The sequence below is a fragment of the Phoenix dactylifera genome, chromosome 14, assembly GCF_009389715.1.
Source record: "Phoenix dactylifera cultivar Barhee BC4 chromosome 14, palm_55x_up_171113_PBpolish2nd_filt_p, whole genome shotgun sequence".
NCBI classification, from domain to species: Eukaryota; Viridiplantae; Streptophyta; class Magnoliopsida; order Arecales; family Arecaceae; genus Phoenix; species Phoenix dactylifera.
Window position 1 is genome coordinate 11,669,116 of NC_052405.1, and position 21,517 is coordinate 11,690,632.

General features: G+C 36.5%; 1 protein-coding gene across 4 annotated transcripts; it reads left to right on the forward strand.

Moving 5' to 3' along the window:
* Window positions 1-63: 63 nt before the first annotated feature.
* LOC103714504 (protein SEMI-ROLLED LEAF 2-like) lies at window positions 64-21,290 on the forward strand. 4 transcript variants are annotated; one of them, XM_008801782.4, is made up of 21 exons: window positions 65-218; window positions 377-836; window positions 1,915-1,989; window positions 6,083-6,198; window positions 9,342-9,456; window positions 9,604-9,732; window positions 10,754-10,801; window positions 15,400-15,593; window positions 15,679-15,872; window positions 15,977-16,269; window positions 16,540-16,689; window positions 16,801-17,247; window positions 17,365-17,514; window positions 17,842-17,917; window positions 18,703-18,830; window positions 18,953-19,153; window positions 19,293-19,433; window positions 19,522-19,650; window positions 20,497-20,700; window positions 20,815-20,953; window positions 21,058-21,290. In XM_008801782.4, exons 2-20 carry the CDS (start codon window positions 702-704, stop codon window positions 20,935-20,937), a joined length of 3,048 nt encoding a protein of 1,015 aa, XP_008800004.2. In that variant the 5' UTR covers window positions 65-218; window positions 377-701; the 3' UTR covers window positions 20,938-20,953; window positions 21,058-21,290. The 4 variants fall into 4 exon arrangements, with proteins under 4 accessions (XP_038989648.1, XP_008800004.2, XP_008799995.2 ...); XM_008801773.4 differs by having other exon boundaries at window positions 20,815-21,289; XM_008801789.4 differs by lacking the exons at window positions 65-218; window positions 377-836 and having other exon boundaries at window positions 6,083-6,185; window positions 20,815-21,289.
* Window positions 21,291-21,517: the final 227 nt, after the last annotated feature.

Genomic DNA, 21,517 nt, shown 5'->3' on the forward strand with positions numbered 1-21,517 from the left:
TCAGGGACGTAATAACTCGTAAGTTGATTACCCGGTACCCGCAGAACGTTATAACCCCCCCGGCACGCCAAAATTTTACAACCGTTATTGTCCATATCAATCTTTTCCTGATTTAAATTGTACGCAAAGTGCAAAAGACCAAAAAAAAAAGAAAAAAAAGAAAGAGAAATTTTTGAGGGATCTCAAGCCTCTGCCTCCCCAGGAGGCTATTGACGGAGGTGAGCTTAGTGGAATTCGATTCTTTTTTCCTTCCTGTTCCCGTTCACAGTTCTTGGAGAAATTTGCGCAGACGAGAGCCCCCATTGGAAAAAGATCTTTTTTTTCCATGTTTTTTTTCTGTAATTGTAGGCTAAGATTCTGTGTTTTGTCATTGCAGGCTTGACCCGATCGCCCAATGGAGCACCGGATTCGACCAAATAACGAGATTTTGACCTCTAATTGATCGGTGTATTTGTCTTTCAATCAATTTCCCCCTAGAATTTGACAATTCTTTAGTTGACTCCTTGTTTCGATTTGATTTAGAAGGAAATTTTGCCAGGCATTCGCTTTTTTTCCCCCCACCATAATGATTTGAGAAACCCTAAAACCCGATTACAAGAAACCCTTCTTCTGGCAACCTTATTGGTGAATTTTTTGCCCTTTTTTGATTTAATTTTGTATACCGGGCTTGACATTTGAAGAAAAAGAAAGAAATAATACAAATGGGGGTGGTATCGAGGCAGGTCTTGCCTGCTTGTGGTAACCTCTGTTTTCTGTGCCCTTCGATGCGGGCGAGATCAAGGCAGCCTGTTAAACGGTATAAGAAGCTCATTGCTGATAGCTTCCCAAAGACTCAGGTGAATCTCTTACACTTTCTAATTTGTATAGATTTTTATCAGCTAACTAGACATATCTGGATTGATCTAGAACTTAACTGGCGTAATTTATTTAGTTTTTGAACACCATATAATTTTGGTTTTCTTTGCGTTAAGAATTTGGTCCAATTTTGGGTTTTCTCAAACTTTTTATTTCTTTCTGTTATGCTAATAGTATTGGATTATAGCTTGTGATCTAAAATGAACTATGTTCTTCTCTCTTAGCTGTCAAAGTTGCTATTTGCTTTGCTTGGTTTAGGCTTGACTAGCTCATGTGTCTAAGGAATCTGGTGTCCTGATATGCTTGCTTATATTATCACAATTTGATTCTAACTGGTATGACTTCAAGTGTTGGAAAACATTTGTATCATCAAGAATTTGGCAAATTCTTTTTCTCTTTTCAAGCTGGTTTGAAATTTAGCTCGTTTAATGGTTTCTAATCTCTCTCATGCAAAGTTACAATCACGATTTTAATTAGGCTTGAGTTTTCACTTACTGTTAAGATGATCCTATCATGTTGTTTCTTGATCAGGATTTTACACTTTGCAACTATGATCTATCCAATTTATGGGTTGTGCTTTCCCTTTATTTGTAAAATTTTTACTTGAAGATGAACCTATAATCTACTGGGTGTCTGATTCCTATGAATAAGTTGCTTATCTATGATGCTAGGCTACACCTCTATTCCATAAAAAAGCTTCAATAAATTTCAACTCTTTTGCTTGTTTTTACTTCCGAAGTCTTGAACCTACTAAGTTGAACAAGATATATTTTATTCTGTTCCCGGCTTATACTATCAGACTCTTTTCATAACCATTAACTTGTTATTAGACCTTCATATATAATTATTTTGTTTTGCAGTAAGGAATATCTTAGGCCCTATGCTAGTATTTCCTAAAAGAAAAAGAATCCCATTTTCTTAGCTTGTAAAATAGTTTAATATAGAAACTCTTCTTAAAGTTCTGCCATTTGTACACCTTCATTCCTTGTTATATATCTTGGCTGCAATATGTTTCTCATTATAATTATCATTTTTGCTGCTTGCCTTTGTACATTGTAGGGTGGAGAACCAAACAACAGGATGATCGGCAAGCTCTGTGAATATGCTTCTAAAAACCCAATGCGTATACCAAAGGTATTTAAAACCTGATTGTGTTGACTTCCATTTTCATCACATATCAAAATAACATAAACAACATTGTGGGTTACCTCATGGATTTAGGGATCTTCTTTGCAAGATTCAAGTCCTCCATCATTGGAAAGAGTCTTAATCTTAAGTTTAAAGTTTAAACCTTTCCCTTAAATCTATATCTAGATGAATGTACTTAGCCCAAAGTGGAATGTCAACCTAGACTTTACATCAAACTATTCAACATTGTATTTGAAGAAGACATTGGATTTTCAGCAACAAAAAAAAAAAAAAAACATTGGCACCAATTGATTGCATCTATTTGCAACAATTGGGTATATTGTGATTGTTCATGCGAGCCTTTGCCTAGCTCTATTGTCTGGGAACTTTGATTTTAGGATCTTGATGTGAAGCATAATGACAAGGATTGATGCCTGTCTCAACATATGGAGTGCACTTTCTTGAGTTGTACCAGGTGTTGACAATATTGGTGTAATAACACATTGAAATATTAATGCTTTAAGTACAATTTTGTGCTTTTATCAATACATCTATTATACCTAAAATATATGGTACATAAATAAGTATTTTTTTGTGGATGATAATACATATCTAGTTCCTAAAAGTTACTAACTTTAACTAGTCAACTTGGTTCAATTAGTTAATATATATCCTCACTACATCACATAGTTTGACCATGTATACTTTTTGTGTCTTTTATATATATATATATGTGTGTGTGTGTGTGGTTGTTGTCAATTGTAATTGTATAAATTTGGCTATTTGCTGCCTCAGGATGAATAATTGCATTATTCCACATATTATTACCATATATTTAGGTTATAGATGAAATACTAACTATAAATTGGAAAAGACAAAAGACAATTTTACTAATGAAAAAAATGAAGGCCTAGGGACCTTCCTAAGTTCAAGTTAAGAGTTTGCTAGAGTTGGAACATTAGAACCAAACAAGGAAAGCTAGGGCTAGATATGTGGCCAAGATTAAGGCACGCCGTCTCAGTATCGGGCTCCGTATCGGTGCCATCCTGTCACTGTGTTGGTACACCTGGTATGGGGGCCGGTTCAGCATATCGAGTGTCGGTATACCCCTCATATCGTGTACTAGTATTGAACCAGTATGGTAGGTATATGCCCCATACTGCTCGGTTTGATACGGTATAACGTACCATGGCCAGGATGAAGGTGCCACTTATCAAGGTCTGGAAAATTGTGACAATATGCCAGATGATTCATTTTTCTTGTGGAGAGATGTTGTATATAAGATGATTAAATCTGAAGAAGGCTTGAAATGCATACCAAAGCAATAACTAAATCATAACCGACAAAACCAATGTCTAAAGGAAATTTGTGGACTTTATACCTAAATAATAAGGTCAAGTGGAGAATTGAGATTATATGGACTTCTGGATTATTTTTGGAGGAAAAAAATTGTGAATGATCAACAAGTGAGGACAATTGGAGTCATGCGAGGAAGGGGAAACAATAAGTAACAAGGTTGGTAGAAACTTAAAACATGATGCACGGCTTGAGAGATGAGTGCTGCATGGAGCAGCGTGGTATTTGAGTTGGTGGATATAGTTAGTCACTCAGCAAGAAAGGAGGTAATTAGCAATTACTTTTATTAAGGCATCAAGGAATTGTAAATTCTGAAAATGGTAACTATTCTAGACAATAATGTGGATTTGAATGGGAAGGAAAGTACGTGAGAAATAAAGAGAAGGAAATTAAAGTCATGATGTATGGGATGTTGAAGTATGGATGAAGGCAAAAAGTGCATATCCTCTGTTCTCTCTATTGCGTAGCCTCCTATCATGACCACACAATGATTGGCCTGAGGAGTTGGGCCACCAGAAGTAGATCATATTGTGCCATATTGATCATACCGATATCTCGGTTCGGGGTGTATATTGTGTCGTATTAATTGTACGGTACCAAACTGGTAAAGTGCCGGTATGGTACCCGATACTAAGATTGCAGACCTTAGCTAAGAGTCCTAACAACAACTATCTTGTTAGTTGATGAGGTGTTGAGTGTTAGGATTAAATACCAAACCGATCAAGCTGACATGGTATCTATAATATTGTTTGATTAGTGATAACTATGGCTTCGATACCATGTAACATGGAGTGGTAGATGGTAATGGCCAGATCATCCTTCCATAAGGATATAGTCTAAGATAAGTTATACAATATGACCATGGTCACCTAATATGTATGATAATATATATATTTATATATATATATGTACAAGGACTAGACATACGAGATATAGAGTATGTATCTCTAACAAATAGGGCTACAAATGGGTCAGGTCGACCATGACCTGACCTGATCCATATTTGTAGACTCGTGGACAGGGTTAGGTTCAAAAATTGAACTCGATCTAAAATTTGGGTTAGGTTTGGGTCTTGTATTTTGCAATTTGACCTTACCCATATATCATCCGAGTCTAATTTGGGTCAACAAAAAGGGACCCGACCCGAACTTGATCTAACTTGATCCAAAAACTTGAATCATGTAAACCTCTTTATCCTTCACTTTAAGTATCTTTCCCAATTCATTGAATAAACTCTCATCTAAACCAATTCCTTTCTTTTCATCTCAACAACCACTTCTCCTCTCATCTATTTTTACTTAATTATATTCAAACATTCATATGTCGTTGTTTGTTTTGGTAGATTCTTATTTATAATGCTCTCAAGTATATGAATATATCAGTATATATTGAAAATCGTAGTTTATAAACTTAAGAATAATCAATTACTTGGATGAAATTAAAAGTTTTTGAATGAAAATTCAAATTTAAGTTGGCTCTTTTTAGTTTTAATTAAATTTCTAGCGATTTTATATTTAATTATTAATTAATTTAGCAATAAAAGAATAGCTAGATGCTTAACTCAAACAACAAATCGGGCCCAATCCTATCTCAACCTGAACCTAGACATTTCAAGTGGGGTCCAGGTCATATAGGATCCCGACCAGACTTGAATGACTTGCTGAATCTAAAATCATTTCTATGGACCCCACCCGACCCGATAAGCTAATGGGTCAGGTTTAGGCCCAAAATCATGACCCCAATGTGAAATCAGGTCGTGCCAGGGTCAAGCATATCTTGGTTTGACTCAACCTTTTTGCAGCTCAACTTACAAAATTGATCTAGATTAAAAGTCTCCCATTAATGTTAGAGAAGAGCAAAGATGTATACATATATAATATTAAATTACTCTGGCAACAATAGTTTTTGTGCAATGTCAATGCCCTTTCCTATATCATAATTCCGAATGTTTTCAGGCTTAAGAAAGTTGTGATTGCAATGCATATACATTCTATCCAGCTTCTGTAGCAACAAATAATCATGCATTATGCATACAGTGATGTGGTGCTTTTGGATTGCAAGTATTGACTAAATGGTCCGAATGTGCATGTAACATTGGTTAGTTAACAATATGTCCTTTTCATTATAAAATTATAAGTGTCAGTTGATGGCTTGTTTGAAGTTTTTGGCTACAATCAGAAAATTATATTTTCTGAAATCTGAATAATATGCCTATAAATTACTAAGTATATCAACATTTCCTCTGTTATGATGTTTTTTGTCGGAAATGCATAATATTAATTTTTTATAGGTGTTTCAATAAAAAAATGATTAAGATCTGATAGGAGATACATTATGATTGATGTTTGAGGCAAGAGTTCTATTCATACTCTTGAAACGGCAATTCAAGAAATTGAGCATCCGTTTTTACATATGGAATGTTGTATAAAGTTTTGCTAAAGTTTTATTCATTCTTATTGATTGTCATTTTCTGTTGGGTTGGCTATTATGAACAAAGCAGGTGATTGAGTTTCCATTCACTATCTTGTTGAAGTTATTTATGCCTTTTCTTTTGAATATTTTCAAAATAAAAAAAAGTAATATCTGTACCTCAAAGTATCATTGTATATCTGATGTTAATACAGTAAACTAATATGGAGAGCACTATTCTACTTGTGACTTGCTTCTTTGTGTGCTCAATTGAAGCTCGAGAATCATTGATAAAATTGAATTCTGTCACTCGCACTGCTTTCCTTCTCTGCAGATAACAGAGTTCTTAGAGCAGAAATTTTATAAAGCATTGCGGAAAGAAGACTTTTCTCTGGCAAAAGTAGTGCCATGCATCTACAGGAAACTGCTAGCTTCATGTAAGGAGCAGATGTAAGTTTGATTTATTCTTCTTCATGCTGAGCTTCTGCTAGAGAATAAGGTTTTGTCCTGTCAGATGTTGAAGTCTATATATCCTTTCATCTCACTTGGATTCACTTTGTCTTGATATCGTTGAAATGTTTCTCATGCTTTCATGTGTCCATCATAAATTTAATGCAATAAGCCTTTTTTTGTTTCCAGAAGTAACATTAGTCGTTTTCCATCTTCGGAAAGGGTAACAGTGAAGCATGACTGGCAATGAATCTCTAATAATATAAAGATGCACACTAAATTAGGTCATGCCAACTTCTGCTAAAGATTATTACGAATATACTAGTTAACATATGAATACAGAACCCATCGAACTTGCACAATTAGCATGCCAATATCCATATGTCTTTAGAAGATACTTTGAAGTTTCATAATTCATACAACCCCTCGTTTTTATTTGCCTTCCCTCTAATCTCCCTTCATTTCTAGAGTCCTGCATTTTTCAATGAACAAACATAGAAAATTAGATGGGTCATTAGTCTTAGATTTTTTTTTAGGACTATATCTTATTAATTGACTAATTCCTTTAATGACATATGATATATATTCTATATAAAGCTTTAATTTATCGGAATTACTTTTGGGGCAACTTCTTTTAAGTAGATCTAAAGAGTCAAAATTAGCTTACTGATGACTTATTAAAAGCCTTAACATATATAATTTTATCTATTTGGGAATGATATTTACACATATCATTTTGTCTTTCCTTTCTTTCATTTTATTCATTTTATGTGACGGACCTTTCATCACTATGATAGTTATGACTTATGAGATCAACCTCATTTGGAAATTTCAATGTAATATGGTTCTTACCCAAAATAAGAAAGTATAAGGATTCCTACACTTGTCAATATGCTTGTCCATTTGTCTTAATATAGTGGCCCACTTTTGTAAATTTTAGACCTAGAATCTTATCATAGTAAAATTCTGCAAAGGTATCTTCCTTCTGTGTCATTTGACTCCAATGAATTGTTTACCCTTTCTCTCCTCTTCATTTTGTCTAATAACACAGAAGCTAGTTTGCTCTTCTCGTAAATCAGAACTCAGAATCAGATATACCTAGTAACAAAGTGAAGGATCTTACATGTAGATATTGACAAACATAGTTACAATCTATACCAGAAAAATTGAAATGAATTTCAGCACATTTTTGGGGGCTTCTATCTGAGGATCAACATAGTGGATAAAAGACTTGGATAAAGTTGAGCAGATGTCAAAGAGTGATATTTGGGAGGACATGGACAGTCTACTAATGTTTGTTTAAAAGTTCATCTGTCAACAATATCATGGAATGAAAAAAGCTGATTGCAGGATGAAAAACTCCCAACAAGGATCCATCTATTGGGCTTTAAGGAATGACTGCTGAAAAGCTGAAAACTATCATCAAGTCTAACAAGAGATTCTGCAATGAATGGTTATAATATTATGAAAATTAGTCATTACCAAGTCACTCATCAAGTGAACTACAAATTACCATTCTGGATTATTTGTCAACAACAGAATGATTTATTCTTCTTTGATTTGATTGGATCTGTCATTTTACTTAATCTGTCAGACAATCCAATGCTCCAGATCAATATCAAGATTAGTTTGGAGCCCCATTTGGATTTCTATTCTCATGAAGATTCAGTGGTTATTACCACAATGGCCCCATCAAATCTTGGAGGTCTAATCATGGGACATGGCGGACATCTAAGAAAACAATCTTGGATGAGAATGGAACAATGTAATAAAATTTTAATGGAGAAAATAGGTTTGTGACTTTGTGTATTTGTAATATTTTTTAATGGGGTTTTTTACATGAATGCCCTCCTAAACATCGAATGTTGCATGAGTACCCTTCCAAAATTAATATTTGCATCTATACCCTCGTAAAACACTTGTTTTTCTATTCTACTCTTTTTTTATCCTTATTTTTGCATATGTACCCATGCCATCTAACGCCGTTAAAAAATTAATGGTTTCGAATTAAAATGACTAAAATACCCTTAATGAATAGATGTGCAAAAAGAAACATTTATAAGGCGATCGTGATGGGGGACAAAAAAATAATTTCAAAATTTTATTTTATTTTTAATTAAAATAAATATAGTTTTTATTAATGGTGTTAGAAGAACTGTTATATTAGGAGCATTTGTGCAAAAATAGTGTTTTATGAGGGTACATAAATAAATATAAATTTTAAGAAGGTATTCATGCAAATTTGAATTTTTAGAAGGGTACTCATGCAAAAAACCCTTTTGAATATCATCAAATATCTCTGGAGATTTTAACCTTCTATTATGAGTACAGAATTTGAAGTACTACTTTTAAGTAACCAGAAAGGGTCAGTCGGGATGCAAAATGTTAATTTAGAAGTCCATACTTTATACTTAAAACTCAAGTTTTGTGATGAAGGAAAAAAACTAGGTTCAATGGAAGGAATTTTGAGTTTATGTTGCTTGCAATTCAAACTGGCACAAGGGATTTGGTATTTTACAGCTACAATGTAACCCTTTTTTTTGCTTTTCCTGTAGTTCTGAGATGTACATATTTGAATTTTCTACTTGAACTATTTTAGAGCTCTCGTAAATTGCTTGGGTTATTGGTACAAGCATATTAATAGCTATATAACTTTCACCCAAAAAGCAGAAAGTATTGTAACTTAGGCAATTTAAGGGCACGAGAAAGCATGGTACAATTTCACTTTGCCTCTATATTGTGTTGTCAATGTTCCATGCTTTTCACCTATACTGTTGAAGGTGAGATAATTCTGAGAGGACTGACCTAGTCCCTGAACACATTCTTTTGAAACTTGATTGTTTCATAAGCCGTAATATCCACTTCTTAATATATCAATATTGGATTGAGCATGTCTACATATTTGTGGCAATTGATACAGAGAGGAAAGCATTATCTATTTAATCTAGTTTATGTTTCATCTGTTTAGGCCTTTTAACTTGAGCAGTATCGACATATTCTTAGGCTGTTTGCTTTGTTTGATTTCTTGAAAGTTAGATTCCAGAGTTAGTTTATTTTAGCTGTTCAGGTTTGGTTTTTATTGGATATAAAATCTTCCAATTACTTTAGTTTTTGAATTTTATTGTGTACTTCATTTCTTTTAGGCCACTCTTTGCGCCTAGCTTGTTGTCTGTCATAAGAACACTTTTTGATCAAACACGTCAAGACGACATGCAAATTCTGGGTTGTCACACACTTGTTGACTTCTTAAACAGCCAGGTAAGCTCCATATTTTTATGTATTAACTCCTATCTGGTAATGTAGTGAGAGAGTTATTTGCATTAGGGGGATCAAGGGGTTCCTTGTGATCACATGATACAAATACCAATTTTCTAAGAATTGTTTCATGGCATGTTCTTGAAATAGAAGGACAGCACATATATGTTCAACTTAGAAGGCCTTGTACCTAAGCTTTGTCAACTTGGTCAAGAACTAGGAGAAGATGAAAGGGGACTTCGATTGCGTTCAGCAGGATTGCAAGCCCTTGCTTCCATGGTATATCTTCTTGCTAATTCGAAATGCCTTGTCTGAGACTTTTATTTTGTCATATTCACAACATATAGATGGTAGTTTTACCTGTTGTATAATATCTTCAATGTATCCACATAATTTTCTTTGATCATGTTTTGCTGCGTGGGGTTACCTGGAGCCTATCCAGGATTACTTCCATCTAATGAGAGGCTAAGGATGGGGCTAGGGGAGGCCATTTCTCTCCTCCTCTGTACCTCTCTCATTTCATACTAAATGAAATGTGGGGCGGATTAATTCATCAGTTTGCTAAAAAACGGATTTTTACATATATACCTTAAAAATATCTCTTATTACATATTTTCCTTCTGAAAATCATTATTTGCATATATCCCTTAATTCATTACATGCTTACATGGATGTCCCTTCCCTTAGACTTTGGGCTAACAACATCAACGGGATCTGCACTAATGTTGGATATCTTAGAATACAGCATATGATTAGTCTACAATAGACAAGTTGGGAAAGGTGCACCCTGGGCATATTTGTTTCTGTGACTATCATCTCATTTATATCATGTCCTGTTGGGAGTTATATGCTAATGTAAACCCATCTGATTTCAGTTGATTTTATTCGACTCCCAATTCTTCAAAAATCAAAAGTATATACTTATAAATTGATTCCTACGTTATTGCGATTTTCTTGTTAGTCTGTGGCTTGAAGTGGCATGTAGCAATGTGCTTATTTTCAGTGTTTTTGTCAATAGCAACAACAGATATGCATATGAGGATTCACTGTTTGTTGTATCTGTAGAAGTGGAGCATGTATTATGATTGATCAAACATTTTGATTCCTTAGTATGTAAATCTACTCAATATGATCTGGATTATTAGTCAAAAGAAGTTTGTTGTCTCATATATTTTGATAATTTTATGTCCATGTTTTTTCAATGCCAACTTGAGCACAATATGCGAGACCTTGTTTTTACAAGATAAATTTCTAGCAAATTCTTAATTTTAAGAATCTCCTGGATATGTTTTATGTACAGATGTGGTTCATGGGCGAGTATTCCCATATCTCAGTGGACTTCGATGATGTAAGTCTTGTTTTCTCTTTTATAGTTCTCCTGTCAAAATCTTTTACCCATTCAGATATTTCTATTTTAGACCTTTTATTTGCTGAATTTTAATTTATTTCTTATTTTGTAGCAGCGACAGTTTTTTGTTACAGTTTGCTCACCATCCGGAAGGTGCTGGTGGCTCTTTGGTTTTTTCTTTCAAGTAATACAAGCAATAATATTGTACAACAAAGAAAAGGAAACAGCTACATGAATAAAATCCTAGGAGGGTTGTTGTTGGGCTGGGAAGCTGTAGGGATCCGCATGCCCCCAACATAAAGTTAGGAACTTTGGGCAGCATGGTCTGGTTTTCAAAAATAAAATGAAGATGAAGGCTACTATTTCAAAATATTTAATCCTCCATCTTTCTTAACTTTCAAATCCTTGATAGAACCAACGTATATAGCTGATATATATTGCCATCTCCACCAATTCCACCGACTTATTCCCAATTGCAAATAGAAGACAAATGGGTCATCTCGAGCAGAATCTGTAGAGCTTGAAGCAACCATGTGAAGCACCAATAAAGAATTAGAAAAAACCATGTACTAGCATTATATATGTAAATCTTTTGCAAGAAGCAAAGTCTTACACATTTCATTGTGTAGTTGATAGATACCAAAACTATTCAATATTGTGTATTGTGCCATTGTATACATGACATATCCTTGCATGATCTAGGGTTTATTCCCTTCACACTTGGTAAGGAGAGATTTCCTTATTAAGCAATTACCTAGATTTGCTAGCCAATACATTAGACAGAAAATGATCAGCACCATTTGTTTATCAATAAAGCTAAGGTCCTTCACATCCCTGCTACATCCTTGGCAACTGAGACAATAGAGGTAGCATTCATGCCTTTCGCACTCCATCATCATTATCTAATTCATCAAGAACAGGTAGGTGGTCTCTTCAAGGGTGATCTATCTGGTTTCAGTACTCTCTTTCTTTTTTGTTAGCTTTCTTCTCCACTTAGAATTGGTCTTTGAAGAAGTATTTTTATTGTAATAAACCACATCTAAATTTTCTATATCTACAACGTAAGTTTTCAAAGAAACTTGAAGTGGCTTAACTTGTTAAATTTTGAACAAGAACCACTTTATGAAGGAACAAGATGATTTTGCACACCCTCTCTAATCCAGTACAACTTGTACTTTCTTGGTGTAATATCTCATGCTTATGTGTAGCCCCCTGATTTGGCACATCTTGTCATGCTTTTCATTTCTCTATCATTTTCTCCTATCACAAATGAACATATCTATCTTGCTGACGGTATCTCCTAAGTGAACTCTCTCTTTGCTCTTCATCATCTTTTGTTGGTTGGGCTGTGATCAAAGGGAAGGAAGGGGGTAAATAAGGGTTTATGGTAGAAGGCTTAACCGGGGGGAAGGTGTACTTGTGTAAACATAAGAGAAGAATAAAGAAGTTGAAGGAGGAGGGGAGAAGAAAAAAATGGACTCACTTCAAAGGGCCTCAAACCTGACTTTGCATCATACAAAGGAAAACTCAAATGAAAAGAAGGCTAATTTCTTTCATTAAAATTACATGAGAATCCTAGAGTGGACCAGCCATCATTTATATATGAAGTTGCAACCTAAGTGCATGTCCAGTTAAATCTAATTACAAGTCAGCCCTTACTTCGTGCCCAAGTAAACACAAAATAAAGTACTTACTGCTTCATATCCTAGAAAGTGGCATAATTGCCAAGCAAAACAACAGAAAATAAAATAAAACACTAGAAATTTGCATGGGCCTGACTAATAACTCAAATAATAAAACTAGGCCAAGCAAGATTCAATAAATCTAATTTTGGTCTTATATAGTCCATGGAATATCCTAGTTAGCTCTCACCCATCCATTTGCAAGCCACAAATTTTTGTGGGGATGCTAACAATGATAATTAGGCTTGCAATTGGCCTTGTTGGGCCTAGGTGAGCCGTGAGCATGACCTAGAACTGACTTGGTTTTCTTTTAGGCCATGATTTTAGAGCTAAACCATCAACCTGCTGACCCATCGGGTCAGGTCAGATCTATGAAAAATATTTGCAGATACACCGGATCATTTGGGCCGAACTGGGCCAATATGATCCAACCCAACCTAATGCATTTAGATTCAGGCCAGGTTAGGTCCACGACATGGTATGCTGAACCGGTACGGGCCGGTTCAGCCCGTACCGGCCCGGTTCAGCCCGTACCGGCCCGGTCCGGTCCCTGACTGGTCTGGTTCAGCTGTGAAAAAAGGTTTCGGCCCCTATGGAGCTGGAACCGACCGGTTTCTGCTCCGTACCGGTGCGAATCGGACCGGTTCGCACTGGCCTGTGCGCGAGGCAGCGCGCCCGCGCGAGGAAGAGCGCTGGGAACCGCGCCTGCGCAAGCAACGCGCGCGGGGCAGCGCCCCTGCGCGGAAAGATATTTAATGCCACTCTGTGGCATTTAGCGTGGGACGCGCGCCCCCGCGCGCGTTTTTACCTCTCTACCGGTTTGATACTGGTTTAAATCAGTCCGAATTGGAACCGTACCAGTCCGGTAGGTGACCGGTACGCCTACCGGTACCAGTACGGCATACCCTGGTCTACGTTAAGGTCTTGTGCAAGATAAAAAGTAAACTATTCATTATATGTTTAGAAGAAAAATTAATAATGACATGGATAACAAGTAGAAAGAATTAAAAGAAGTATTGATGAAGAATTCTACCACTAATATTGTTGATAAGAGCATAGCTCAGTTTTAATTGAGCCCTTCAACCCAAGGTTGGAGGAACCGGTATCAGCAGCGTACCGGTTCTTTTGCGCCACGACTCAGTACGGGCCGTGCCGAGCTCGTACTGACAAAGAGCACGGTACCATGGGAGAGAGGAAAAGAGAGAGAGAAGGGGGAGAGAGGGAGGGAGGTCGGAGGAGGGTGGCGGACGCCGGTGGAGGGCTAGTAGAGGCCGGCCTCCCGACCTCTCCCTCCCTCCTCCACTTGCTTTCTTTTTCCTTCTTCTTCTCCGACTCCAGCAACGGATCTCGTTTTCATTACCGAAACCGTACCGGTGGCTCACCGATATAGCTCGGAACGGCTGAAACTGCCCGGTTCGGAACAATTCTGCCGACCTTGCTTCAAGCTACAAATAAATAGCCTTAATACCCATTCTACAAATCTAAATATGGCAACGGGTGAATGATAAAGGGTTTAAGATTTTAAAGTCATGGATTTTTTGATTGAGTTGGATCATGTTGGTTGGGTTGTGTTGGGTCACCTAATGCTTGACCATTTTAGACTTGTTTGGTGCATGTGGATCAGGTTAGGTCCAAGTTGAGTAAGAAAACATATCTAATTTTTCAAAAGGATCATTGTGTTAACTGACTAGTTGAGCCTGAAAGCTTAAGTTGTTAGGGGATGAATTTGCGAAGTGCCCCCCCCCCCCCTAATGTATGGCCTAGATCATGCGCACGGGACTAAAATGGGGGCAAGATGAGAAAATGATTCTTGGGACAGGTGCAAGACACCAGTTCTCTCGAGCTGGTGGGGCATCCTTGGGAGGGCCTGGCATTCAGGAACTGCAATTTTTTCCTTTACTTCTCATTCTTGTTACTGGACCAACTTGAGGTCGGACTGAGAAGGGCACCACTACCAGGATTTAAACCATGCAGGTACTCATGTCCATTCTCTAGAGTAATGTACTTTGATCTCCCAATTCTGCTCACTCAAAATTTGACTGGAGGCTATTCACTGTCCAGGATATTGATTTTTTTTTTCACCCTATGGTCTGCATTACAACATCTGATTTCCGGTTTCCTTGAGCAAGCTTTTTATTACCTTAGTAAATGAGCCTCCTGTTTTTGAGGAAACCACTTTGGCTCGAATAGAGATCATTAATTATGTAACTAGCCCTTGTCATCCTAGACTTGTCCATCCTAATTACTCTGAATCCTAATTAGCACTTACCTCAATAATCATCTCTATTTCCTGCTATCTAAATCTCCCTTCTCCATTTCCAAACAATTTTAGTAACTAACATCTTGCAGAAAACCAATACTCTTCACCTGAGATTACACTCCCAACCCCCCAACCCCTCTCATCAATCCCTTTATCTCACTAATTATTGATTATTCATCATGAAGCATAAGTCTCAAGAATTCATCTCCACACTAGTATTAAATTGTTTAAAAGAAAAATGAGGGGAACAGTAGTAAACTTGGGTAATAGAACCTATAACTGCTGCAGTGTGGATCTCAGCAGCAGCTAACTAGCTAACGAGTCAAATTGCTATTTGCACATCGAATGATGAATCAGGCATCCCAGATGACAGAAACAAATTATTTATTTTGTTCTAATTAAGAATTCTTCATCCATTTCTCTCTCTTCCTCTTTATGTTTTTTTTGCACATATATTCTCCTGATGTTTCTGTTGTTAAAATAGGAGCTTTTGTAGTGTTGTACTTTTTGTTCTTATATCTCCTGTTACTTCTTCCAGTTTATTATGCTTGTTTTTTTTTTCCAACTTTGTTATGATAAATGAGTGGTAGGCTGATGGTTTTGCTTTACAAATGTGACCATTTTTCTTATTTCTTTTTTTCTTTGATTGGTAATAGATAGTTTCAGTGACCCTGGATAATTTTGGAGTTCATCATGATAAATGCAATCAAGTCATGCAATTTGCTCCGCCCCAAAATTCTTCAGTGCAGGAAGTTCTGAGAGCTGAGAACGCTATTTTGGTCTTACAGAGTTCTCTGAAGAAGGTTTCTTCATTAAGTGTCAGCAACAAAGCTGAACCAGATGAGCCAACGTGAGAAGTCATATTAATGTCTTATATTTCTCAACTGTTCACATGATTTTCTTCCATAATTTCCATTGCATTCATTTCTAAACAGAGATGACTCAAAAAATCCAAAATACTGGTCAAAAATTTGCTTGCATAATATGGCCAAGCTAGCCAAGGAGGCAACAACTGTCAGGCGTGTTTTAGAGCCCCTGTTTCGTAATTTAGACAGTGGGAATCAATGGTCACATGAAGGAATTGCTTGGCCTGTTTTATCTGAAATGCAGGTTGTCGTGGAAAAGTCAGGTAAAGGGAAATCTGATTATTCTATGTTTTATTTATTGAGGAATAGGTTGTAAAACGATCTTATAGTTATAAAAAGATTTATAAAGTTTTGTTTTTATGTTCAGGAGAAAATAGCCATCTGCTGTTGTCTATTATGGTCAAGCATTTAGATCACAAGAATGTTGCCAAGCAGCCTGATGTGCAGATCAGCATTGTTAAAGTTATTACTAATCTTGCGCAGCATGCAAGGTCACAAGCATCCGTAGCCATAATTACTGCAATAACTGATTTATTGAGACATTTGCGCAAATGTATGCAATGTTCTGTTGAAGCTTCAAACCTGGTTGATGATGTTAAAAAATGGAACTCTGCTTTCTATTCTGCATTAGAAGAGTGCCTCATACAGTTATTGAATAAGGTTATTGTTATAACTTCTTGGTTCTTACTATTGTTTTGAACTCAGACAAACAACCCTATGTAGTTTTTCATTTTGAAATTTTAATTTTTTATGTTAATCTGTGAACATGCTGACCAAGTTTTGGTCGATCTTTCTTTTTTTGGGTTTTCCATTGAAATTCATTCTTGATTTGGCTGATTCATTACCTAAGAAGGCTTTCAGCTGCCAGCTTTAGGAATTTTCCCCCGTTTTTTGCATTATTTTACATGAATAATAATGCTGGATCAACAGGTGGGGGATGTTGGACCTATACTTGATATGATGGCTACAGTGCTGGAGAATATCTCAACTACGGCTGCTGTAGCCAGAACAACAGTTTCTTCTATCTATCGTACTGCACAGATAGCAGCTTCTATCCCTAACATATCTTATCACAACAAGGTTAGTTTATTCATATCTTTCTCCAGTATTTTCTCTGTGTGTAAAACTATACGCTGATATTCTAGCACTCGATGTTGATAGCTGAGTTAGTCAATCAATTTTGTCATGCAGGCTTTCCCGGAAGCTTTGTTTCACCAATTGCTCATGCTGATGACCCACCCAGATCATGAAACACGTGTTGGCTCCCATCGTGTCTTTTGTTCTGTTCTTGCAGCCTCAGCTGTTACTCCTTGGCCATTTCCATTCATACCATTTTTGCCGAAGAAGGGATACGATCCACAGAGTACACTTTTGGTATCTCTTTCAGGTTTCGCCTCTACAGAGGCAATCTTGGAGAAGATGGGGAAGAATGATTATTCCATCCAGAACTTGTACTCGGGTAGGAGTGATACATCAGATGCTGGAGTAGAAGGAATGAAAGAGGAAGAATGCCAACTAGTGAATGATGATATAAAGTGGGATGTGGTTCATCCATCTCGCAGTGAGCGGCGCAGCATCAAACTTGCTCCCCCATGTGCAGTTTTTGGTGGAAGGGTTGTTACTGAGTCTGAAAAGGAAGTACGGGCTGTTGATTTTATTATGTGCATGTGACTGTCTTAATTCTCATTTTAACATGTGACTACCTTGTCATTAATTTTCTGCCCCGTAGTTATATCATCCGTGCTTGTCCTTCAGGAGATGACATCTTTGAGGTTGAGTAGTCACCAAGTGGATCTTTTGCTATCGTCAATCTGGGCACAGGCAACATTAGAAGAAAACACTCCTGGAAATTATGAAGCAATGGCACAGAGTTTCAATCTTGCTTTATTGTTTTCACGAAAAAAAGTAAGTTCATGGTGAACAACTTGCTATAGTTGTGCTAGCAGAGAATAACAATAAGCTTTTATATCTTGTTGGACATTTCTAGTTTATGAAAACCTTTCTACTGATTTAAGTATAGTAGCGTAATTTCTCAAGCTATCAATATTATTAAGTCAAAACCTCTTCAAGCTATTAGGTTTTCTGAAATGTTTACTTCTCAAATAGTGAGAAATTTTCCATTAATGATTGCCAATTATAGTTGACTCTGAAATCTTAAACTGTCACCATCTTCCATTATTTATAGTGTCTACTGGCTTTATTTGGTCTAATGATTCGATGTTTCTGGGACAGACATCTAGCCATGTGGCTCTAGTTCGCTGTTTTCAGTTAGCATTTTCTCTGAGGAGCATCTCTCTGGACAAAGAAAGTAAGTCCTTTGATCATGATGCTACATTTTCATTCTCAAAGACCATCATTAAGTGAAAATATTTTTAAAAGTTGCTGGCAGTTGTTTTCTACTTGAATGAGGTACTGTATTCCCGGCATTTCTGATATAATATGTGCATGACATTTCTGGTTCAGAACATTTTTTAGGGTTCTATATTTGTCGAGGATATCCTGTGACCTTTTTACTTTCTATAGATATTTTGCATTGAAATTATATTCTTCTCCATGTTATGTTTCCCATATATGGATATAGCCACAAGGGATCTTGCTAATTCACATGGAACTGCATGGCAAAGTGAACCTTTTGCAATGTAAAGTGAAATGTCTTAAAACATGAACTCTGGAATTATGCAACATACTCTTACTAGTACGAATAATCACAAAGTACTTCTATGACATTTATAATAATATTCTTGAAGCTATGCTGATTCAAGATGAGTTTATTGTCTAAGCTTGGTAATAATTGTTAAGAATTGGTTTGATGTCCGCACAAACACATTTCTTTTCTTCTTAAGCTTTTTAATTATATATAGGATGTGACCTAATATTCAAATCATATTGTAGTCCGGCTAGCAAAATCATGCATGCTTCAAGCTAGCTTTACTTTGTCATTAGGGTAGTTGTAAACTTTCACTCGTAGTGCTCATTGCCTGTTATATCTCTAATTGATGCTGCAATTTTCACTCTGGTTGGTTAGGATTCATGATGAATGCCGAAAAGTGTATATGATTAACGCATGGCATCCTGATGTTATATACTATGTAGGTTGTTTGCAGCCGTCTCGAAGAAGGTCTCTACATACCTTGGCGTCATCTATGCTAATCTTTTCAGCAAAAGCAGGCGATCTTCCACAACTGATTCCTGTTGTAAAAGCGCTGATCTCAGATAAAGCGGTTCGTAGCTTAGTAACCTGTTTAACTGTTTATGCTTTGAATAATTGATATGTTCAAAAAATCTTTTTTTTTCCTAGTCAATTATCTCTTCATGTGATTCATAGATGCAGATTACTTGACAGGTTGATCCTTTTCTTCATCTGGTTGAAGATAGCATGCTGCAAGCCAATTATGTTGCATCTTCTGTTGGGAAGGCAATCTTTGGATCAGAGGAGGATGAAATTGCTGCTTTGAAGTTTCTTGCAGCAATAGATGTTGATGACATGCAACTAAAAGAAACTGTGATATTCCACTTGGTGAATAAGTTTGAAAAATTACCAGAGGTAATATTTGTGGGTACATCCATGCAATAATATGATGACATGTTCACAGTGAGTTAAAAACCCACACTCACAAAACCCCCAACCAAACGACATGAAGGAAAACAAAAAGAACTCTGACAGGTTTGAAATTCATGTGCAGAAAGAATTATTGAGCATCAAAGAGCAACTCTTACAGGGGTTTTCACCAGATGATGCCTTTCCACTTGGAGTTCCATTGTTTGCAGAGACGCCAAATTTATGTTCACCATTTGCTCAGAAGGAATTTCAAACTCTTGATGAGGTCCATTCTCAGAGTATTCAAACTATAATTTATGATTTATATTGTTGAGATATGGTTTTTGAGCATATCTAAGGTTTTTTTTTATCAGTTCTGGCCTCCTGATGTCTTGGAAGACATAGATCCAATTTCTGAAACATGTGGAAGTCAGTCAGAGAGCAGAGTGTCAGAGTCTACAAATGATCATGATATCCTTGGTGTCAATCAATTAATGGAATCCGTAAGTCACTTTTTTGAAACCACTAGCCAAGATACTGAATTGTATCTGATCTCTGACATTAACCAACGAGTTTGGGATCATTATGGCTTTATATTATCCAGAAATGCACTTTAATCATAGTTTAGTATAATTTAATATGCATCTTGAGATACTGTGTGAGGTACTATGTACACGTGTACAATCATGCATGCATCTGTAAGATGCAATACAGAAATGAGTGTTTTGACTCATTCTCTGAGTCCTTTATAGAGAAGCAATTACATGTGAAATTTGACTAGGGCTTTTTAAGATGTGAATTAGTAAAGCACTATGGTATACATTGTATATAGATGTAGATACCAACTTTTTCTCTTATCACTTCATAATAAAGCAAAGATGCAGGAGTGAGCTAATGTTGCATCCTTGGATTTACTTTATTTCCTTTTGGTAAAACATGAATTTTCACATTCCTTGAAGAAACTAATCTAGAATAATTAGTCAAGGGCTAAATGTGCTTGTACAAGGTTTTTGCACTCCATAATTTTGGAGGTGATGCTGCAGACCTTCTTTGTATTCTCATACATTGGTTAAGTTTGTCATACATTCTTCAGAACGCAACTTTGATCTTATTAGCTTTATGAAGGTGATTACTGTTTCCTGAACCTATTCTCTAAATGATTATCTCAAGTTCTCAACTATTTTTGAAATTCATTTAACCTAGATAAAAAAGCTGGTTATATAATAATATCCTCAGGACATCTGCGTTAACTTTCAATTGACTTGTGGTGGGGAAGAATCATTTTTAAAGTGCTGATTTTGACTTGTTTAATTAGATTGTAAGTTGAGCTGAGCAAATACTCCATGCAGGTCCTTGATACAGCACGGCAAGTTGCTGACTTACCATTTTTGACGACTACTGTGCCATACGACAAAATGAAGAGCCAGTGTGAAGCGCTTGTGATGGGAAAACAAAAGAAGATGTCAGTGCTTCTGAGCTTCAAGCATCGGCAGGAAGGCTCAGAAACGGAATCATCCAAAGAGAATGAGAATGACTCTGTACTTCCACCAGAGGCAAGTCAAAAGTTAACATTCCCGGAGCTCACTAAGTATACTTTGTATCGACTTCTGTCAAAAACATCTTAGAGTACATTGCTTCTAACTCAACTCCTTGATCACTTTCAACAGAGTGCGCATTGCCCTGTGGAGAGCATTCGGTGCTATGATTCAATCATCAATGAGTGTGAGAAGTCGGTTAGGTTGCCACCTTCAAGCCCGTATGACAAATTCTTGATAGCCGCTGGATGTTAAAGAGGTCCTTGACATGGTACATGCATGTAATTAACGTTAGCCATGCAGTCTTGAATGCCTCAAATGATATTCCTTCTTATCTTTTGTTTACCGTTCTTTTTCCATGTACATGGTGAATAGGGGGAAAGTTGGATGCTGCCCCTTCTGAGAGAGTCCCTTCAAACATTCTTCTGAGAGTTGTTTTCTCTAAGCATTTTTTTGGATGTGAATAAAACCGTGTTAATAAGGAAGTCAAATGTAAAATGTATCGATTTGAAAGGTACAAAGGGAAAATGTACAAGAAAAGAATATTTATACCATGTAAGATGACAAGGTGCTGATAAATGTTCACAACTCATGTACAGATTTTGGATGCTGCTGAGTCAGGGCAGAAGTTTCCTCAAGCTCAGTTTTTAAACCTCCTGGGTCTTGCTACTCGGCTGGAAATTAAGTGAAAATTGGCCATGTTAGGTTCAGGGGTCAGCTATAAAATGCAGATAATAGGCAGTACAATCTATGAATAATTCATACATGCATGGTCTGCCATATCATCCCAGTGCTGCCTAACATGGGGCATACAATACCGCGCCAGAAGAAAACT